The following is a 7,030-nucleotide window of genomic DNA, read 5'->3' as shown; positions in this document are numbered from 1 at the left end:
GGATCTTGTTAGCACCGTTAGCAGGTCTAGTTAGCAGCTTGATGGTATTAATGACCACAGCAGCTGTCCTCCCAAACTGCCCTCCAGAACCAGGTCTGGTAGACGGAGAACATCCAAGGTTTCCCCGTGGAACCGAATGGGTCCATAGAGTTCAGTCCATCAGGCAGGTTGAGGATCTTGTTAGAAGCGTTAGCAGGTCTAGATAGCAGCTTGATGGTATTAATGACCACAGCAGCTGTCCTCCCAAACTGCCCTCCAGAACCAGGTCTGGTTGACGGAGAACATCCAAGGTTTCCCTGTAGAACCGAGCGGGTACGTAGATTTCGGTCTGTGTAGGCAGGTGGAGGATCATGGAAACAGCCACCATGACAGGCCTGGGCCCGAGGTTGGAAGGATTGAACCACGATGGCACGATGGCATGATAGCACGATGGCATGATGGCACGATGGCATGATGGCACGATGGCATGATGGCATGACGGCATGATGGCAAGGCGGCTACACAGACAACTCGGTGAATAGCAAACTGCCATCAGGGCACTAACGGTTGGTCATTAGGCTGATGGTCCTCCTTTTGCATGTGAACAACAAGTTTTGTCTTTCACCAGCAAAATGGTTGATCCACAATGGAAATTTACCTCTGTCTCAACCCTCCTTGGCTCCACACAACACAAGACCAGTTAAAGACCTCTCCTCTGCCGATATCCACTCCACTCAACTCGGTTTATGAGACCACCTTGTTTAAGGCTCCAAATGGACTTCTTCAAGGGGCCAATTTTGACATAAGCAGACAGCCACTGTTGAATGGCCAGTGAAGCTATGTCACTGGATGATCTGTCCAACAAAACTGCAAACTGCATCTGGACTGCCACTTCCTCATCATGGTGATGGACAGCGCCACAAGAAATGAGCACATTTTCTGAGAGATATAGGAGATCATGGTGCAGCATGGCTATACCCGGACTTAGAAGCAGTGCGGAGATAAGCTAACAAAATTCAAGTCAGATTATAGGGCGATTAAGGACCACAATGGGCAGAATGGCTCAAACACAACAAGACAAGTCATGATCCCACCCACTTTGCATTGACAATCCCACCCACAGAGCAGGGAAATCTGTCAGCCCCCACTGTAGTGGCAAATCACTTACACCTGAGAAGAATTGAGAAGAGGAGAAACGAATGGAGCCGCACTTACCAATGGCAAAGTGGCTTATGTGAAGGTGCTGCTTAGAAGACTAAATTTGTTTGAAGCTCCTTAGGCTGAAGAAGTATTTTGGATAAAATATAAAATGTTTAAACAAGAAGAATCCATCCAGAGGACCTGACTCAACCTTGTTAGATTCATCTACCTGGATTATTGAGCATGCATCAGGACTCACTGCAAAATATTCTGTGCAAAGTTGTCAAGACCTGAGACTTCATCTAACACTTTCAACATTAGCAATTTGATACAACATTTAAAAAAACAACATGAATTCAGAGAGTTTGTTAATAGCAGGAAACAGCTACAGTCTGTCACTTAATAGAAGACAGCCTTGAGAATATACGGATGTGACCGCAAGATTCCCGACAATCTCACTGCTCACCCAGGACATTTTGGAAAAGACTATTGTTGTCCTGACTTTGTTTCAGGAGTTAACACAAAAAGTAAGCTCTGGTCTTGAAACACAAACACAAATATTTGAAAGAAGTATAATTGCATTTATTTGTACTCATACTAGTACTAAGTATCTGCAAGTACATCTATGCAGGTACTTGTACTCAGCTTGAAAATAATGCAGCTTTGGTGCATGCCTAGACCTGGGTTTTCAGCTCAGTTCAGAACTGTACCTGTGTCTCCCTCAGGTGGTGGACTCCAGGCTGGTGTCAGTTTTTGATGCCCGGGAGCTTGAGCTGGTCATTGCTGGCACAGTGGAGATTGACCTGAGCGACTGGAGGAACAACACGGAGTACAGAGGAGGTATGGGTCACAGGTTCTCTTTGGTTCAGCTTCTTTATGTTACTTAAACTCTGAAACAGGAATCAGAAACAGGAAACTGATCTGAAAACCCAAATCAAATCAAGATAAATCTTGTAGGTACAGTATATATATATATATATATATATATATATATATATATATATATACATACATACATATTTTTTTATTCAGTGTAGTGTGTGTCATTCAGCTGAATGTTTTTCTGTGCCCACCAGGTTACCATGACGGCCACATAGTGATGCGCTGGTTCTGGGCGGCAGTGGAGAGGTTCACCAATGAGCAGCGCCTGCGCCTGCTGCAGTTTGTCACAGGGACATCCAGTGTTCCCTATGAAGGCTTTGCAGCTCTAAGGGGGTCCAACGGCCTAAGACGCTTCTGCATTGAGAAGTGGGGCAAAGTCACATCACTACCCAGGTACCCCATTCTGGTTTGACCTGCTCATACACCACATATAATATTGCAGCCAGAAAGTGATGAATTGTAGGGATGCATGATATTGAATTTTTGGCTGATATGCCAATATGGTAAAACTTGTTCGGCCAATAACCAATATCGATACCGATATTTTTATATACTTTCCTTTGTCAGAACATAGTCCTCTTATTTAGGCTTATTTGCTACAAAAATTGTGCAACAGCTGTAAGAGCTGGTGACATATATCCAGTAACAGCCATATGATCTGCATAGCACTTTAACTTATATTAAATGAAAAATGTTAAATGTTATTTATTAGCATTATTCACCTGCAATGCTGTCTCACCTGTGGAGGCTTGTTCCAGGTTCCTAGCTGCAGTGTGGGATCCTCTGCACTCCTGTGCATGAAGGACAGCCTTAAGTTCAAAGTTTTTGTCTATCCATTGTACCGTAAGACTAATTATGCTAACGGGGCTAACACTTGATGTCCAAATGTCTGTGGTAAAACTCACCCAAGTGCTATCGGCTATTAGCTTCTCAGTGATGTAGGAAATGACGGCTTTTAATTCAGGTAAGGTTACGTCGGAAAAATATCTCTGACTGGGAACGATGTAGCGAAACTCAACGTAGTCAAAAAATCTTCGGAATCCAACATCCTCAACAAACAAAAAAAACCTTCCACACCGCCACCATTTGGACTTCTTCCTCTCCACCGTGATCAGATCAGGTCGGTGCACGTGACATCATCACGTTGCGCTGGCGCTGCAGGCATCCTTGTCACTGGGTTGTCATACAAAAACAGCACCTTTTATATCGGTGAGTTATTTTGATGAAATGGCCGATGTCCGATATTGAACTTTCTTAATATCGGCCGATACCATGCTGATAATATTGTGCAGCTCTAATGAACTGAGAAGCTAGTCAGCTGCAAGGCCAAGTCCAGGACCATTAGCACCACCCAACAGGCGGTGTCCCTTAAATGGGACACTGGTATGTCAATCATATGTAATTCTTCATTGAACAAACGGCGTCACATTTCCCATTCATTTATATTAAGCTTTCACCTTTTGAATATTAACAAATTAATTATTTATGTCTAGAATAAACATTGTTGATTTAAACGAAAATAAAATTAAAGTTTCAAAGAGAGATTCATATTTTAGATATCTACAGTCCAGTTATTATAACATTAAGTTACAAGTTGTAGTTTTGTAATATTCAAAATATGTTTTTTCCTAGACTGTCATAAATAAAATGTGATTTTCTCATATTACATATATTTTGGTTTAGTTTTTCAGATGGGTTCGTCTGATTTAACAAGCAATGCAAAAATTCCAGGTGAACTGATGTCAGTCCACATGTTACATTATGTTTCATACATTGAAATTCATTGGTCCAGTGCAGTGAAGTGGTGTGACTTTATGGAGTGAACACAAAGAGAGCGCGTTCACAGAGTGGGTGAGGGAGGGAGTTCAGCTGCTCGGTGTGAGAGCATGATTGAGGCAGAAGAAATGAGCTAGAAAGGCTGAATTTTATTCAGTAAATGGACACTGTAGGCTGCAGTAACAGTAATACAGTAGTCCCTCAGTTATCGCGGGGGGTACATTCCACACACCCCTGTTATAGGTAGTAGGAAGTAGGAACTCTATATTTATTTTAATATTTATCTACATTTTAAGGATTTATAAACTCTTCCCACACTCTTGCAATGTTCTAAACTCTTAAACCTACATAATTTTAACAACATTTGAACAAACTGAAACTGTTCAGTGATTTGTAGACATACATGAGTATTTTGAACTGGATTCGAAAGTGAACCAGTAACCAGTGCAGTGAGGCCCAAACTGGTGTAATGTGCTCTCTTTTGCCTGTACTGGTTAAAAATCGGGCTGCTGCACTCTGGACCAGTTGTAGTCGTGCAATGGAGGTCTGACTGATAACAAACAGGAGTGAATTGCAGTAATCAAGCCTAGATGTAATGAATGCATGTATTACTGTCTCCAGGTTATTTTTGGACAATTTGGGCTTCAGTTTAGACAGCCGCCTCAGTTGGAAGAAACATGATTTAACAATCATGTTTACATGACTGTTCAGTTTCAGGGAAGGGTCCATTATCACTCCCAGATTAGTGACTCTTTGTTTTTCTGACAGGGATAGAGCGGAAAGGTCGATGCAGTGGTTTGTGATTGTGTCGTTGGGAGGGAACAACATGACTTCAGACTTCTTTTCATTGAAACTTAAGAAGTTTAAAGCCATCCAGTCCCTGATGTCAGCCAGGCAGTTGAGCAGCGGTTGAATAGAGCATGTACCATTGTGTCTTAGGGGGGAAGTTAATTTGACAGTCATCGGCATAGAAGTGGAAGGGCATGTTGTGTTTCCGGAAAATAGCACCAAGCGGCAGCTGGTATAAAGAGAATAGGAGGGGACCCAGGATGGACCCCTGCGGAACCCCCCATTTAAGCTTTGCCTCTGCGGAACTAAAATCCTTGATGGAGACACAAAAGGATCTGTCAGTGAGGTAGGATCTGAACCAATTGAGGGCTGATCCTGTGACGCCCACCCATTGCTCCAACCTAGCAATGAGGGAGTAGTGAGGGACTGCTGTAAATGCTATGACTTTTCAAGCCTTCAGCCAATGAGTGGATGAAGAAGTATCGTTGATGGAGAAGTAAGCTAAGCTGTAACTTAATAACACATTTTTTACAATAAATAAATAAAATAAACTTATGTTTTCTTCCGAGTGGCTGTTGAAGTCATATACTTTATAGATTTAGCATCCCCATCTTCTCTTGTTTCTCCCCCCCATTGCTACAGGCCATTCAGTCCCTATACAAGCAGTGCAAGAGTTTAGTTCACGTTACCCGCAGTAAGTTGGATCCCTTTATTTGGGAGTTATTTTTCGCCAGCACTTCCCATGGTCACAGATTCTGTTCATAACTTTTATGGACAGATTTTCTCTGTGCAGCTGGGGGTGGAGGGAATCCCATTCGGTGGCCTCAGAATTCCATCTCTGCTATTTGCAGATGATGTGGTCCTGTTGACGTCATCATGTCATGACCTTCAACTCTTGCTGGAGTGGCTTGCAGCTGAGTGTGAAGTGACTGGGATAAGGGTCAGCACCTCCAAATCTGGGGTCATGGTACTGTCAGAAAAGGTGGATTGCTCTCTTAGGATTGGAGGTTAGGTTCTGCCACAAGTGGGGGAGTTCAAGCAGCTTGGAGTTTTGATCATGAGCGAGGGAATAATGGAGTGTGAACTTGACGTGGTGAAGGAGATGAGCTGTGAGACAAAGCTCTGTGTCGGTCTACGTTCCTAACCTCACCTATGGTCATGAACTCTGTGTAGTGATCAAAAGATCAAAATTGCAGATACAGGAGGTCAAAATGAGTTTTCTCCACAGGGTTGCTGGACAATCCCTTAGGGATAGGGTGAGAAGTTCAGTTAGCTGGGAGAAACTCAGAGTGGAGCTGATGCTCCTACATATCGAGAGGAACCAGTAGAGGTAGGTCAGGCATCAGTTTAGGTCTTTCTGGCTATGTCTCTTGGCTGGTCTGGGAACGCCTTGGAGTCCTCCCAGAAGAGCTAGAGAAGGTGTCTGGGGAAAGAAATGTCTTGGCTTCCCTGCTTAAGCTGCTGCCCTCATTACGCAACACCAGAACAAGCAAAGGATGGATGGATGGATGGATGGATGGATGGATGGATAAGTAGGCATGGCTGACAAAACTGCCTTCTTGGCCATGCACATTAATTTGCCACAAACCAATACAAACATGATATTCATCTCAGCTTGGTTTATAGTTTGGACTTGTATGCGTTTATTAAGAATGAAAACAGACCATCACCCTCTTTTTCTCTTTTTGTCTATTAGGGCTCACACCTGTTTTAACCGTCTCGACCTGCCTCCGTACCCTTCATACATCATGCTCTATGAGAAACTTCTGGTGGCTGTGGAGGAGACCAGTACGTTTGGCCTTGAGTGATGCAGAATAATCAAACATCTCTGGGCGTGGAAGATGGAAGGAGGGGGTGACATGTGAAGTGTTCAAGACAAAGTCAAGTGAAGTGGATCTCTCTTCTGGTTCTGACCGAGCAATGAAAAGTCCTCTGACTGCAACCAACATGTACGGTGTCACTGCAGGACCCAAATGGTTTTAATGTTCATCTTTATGAGATGAAAGTGAAAAACAATTAGCTTTTTAAAAAGTGCATTCTCATCTATTCAGCTACCCAAAGAAAAGGTTTTGTACACTGAACAATAGAAACGCAACACTTTTGCTTTTGCTCCCATTTTTCATGAGCTGAACTCAAAGATCTAAGTGTTTTTTATGTACATGTGCATTTAAAATTATATAGATTCATTACTCATAGAGTGAAATGTCTCAAGCCTTTGTTTCTTGTAATTTTCATGGTCACTGGTATGGCTTACAAATAATGAAAAGCCTAAATTCAGTGTTTCAGATAATTAGAATATTCCACAGCCAGCTTTTGGTGCCTTTGTCAGTGTGAGCAGGAGTCGAGTCCTGATGGAAAATAAAATCAGCATCTCCATGAAGCTCGTCAGCAGGAGGAAGCATGAAGAGCTCTGAAATGTTCTGGTAGATGCTGCGTTGACTGGACTTCAGAAAACACAGTGGAT

General features: G+C 42.9%; 1 protein-coding gene across 1 annotated transcript in view; it reads left to right on the top strand.

The window, feature by feature from the left end:
* Positions 1 to 6,400, top strand: part of LOC119426812 (E3 ubiquitin-protein ligase HECW1) — a 61,924-nt gene extending 55,524 nt beyond the window's left edge. The window contains exons 20-22 of the mRNA XM_037694392.1: positions 1,845 to 1,959; positions 2,196 to 2,394; positions 6,263 to 6,400. Coding sequence (XP_037550320.1) covers positions 1,845 to 1,959; positions 2,196 to 2,394; positions 6,263 to 6,374 — 426 coding nt within the window. The 3' untranslated portion in view covers positions 6,375 to 6,400. The remainder of the gene's footprint in view (positions 1 to 1,844; positions 1,960 to 2,195; positions 2,395 to 6,262) is intronic.
* The last annotated feature ends 630 nt before the right edge of the window (positions 6,401 to 7,030 follow it).

The sequence above is a fragment of the Nematolebias whitei genome, chromosome 20 (assembly GCF_014905685.2).
Source record: "Nematolebias whitei isolate Nwh7 chromosome 20, NemWhi1, whole genome shotgun sequence".
Taxonomy (NCBI): domain Eukaryota; kingdom Metazoa; phylum Chordata; class Actinopteri; order Cyprinodontiformes; family Rivulidae; genus Nematolebias; species Nematolebias whitei.
The sequence above is the reverse complement of the archived record's forward strand: the minus strand, read 5'-3'. Positions and strand labels throughout refer to the sequence as shown.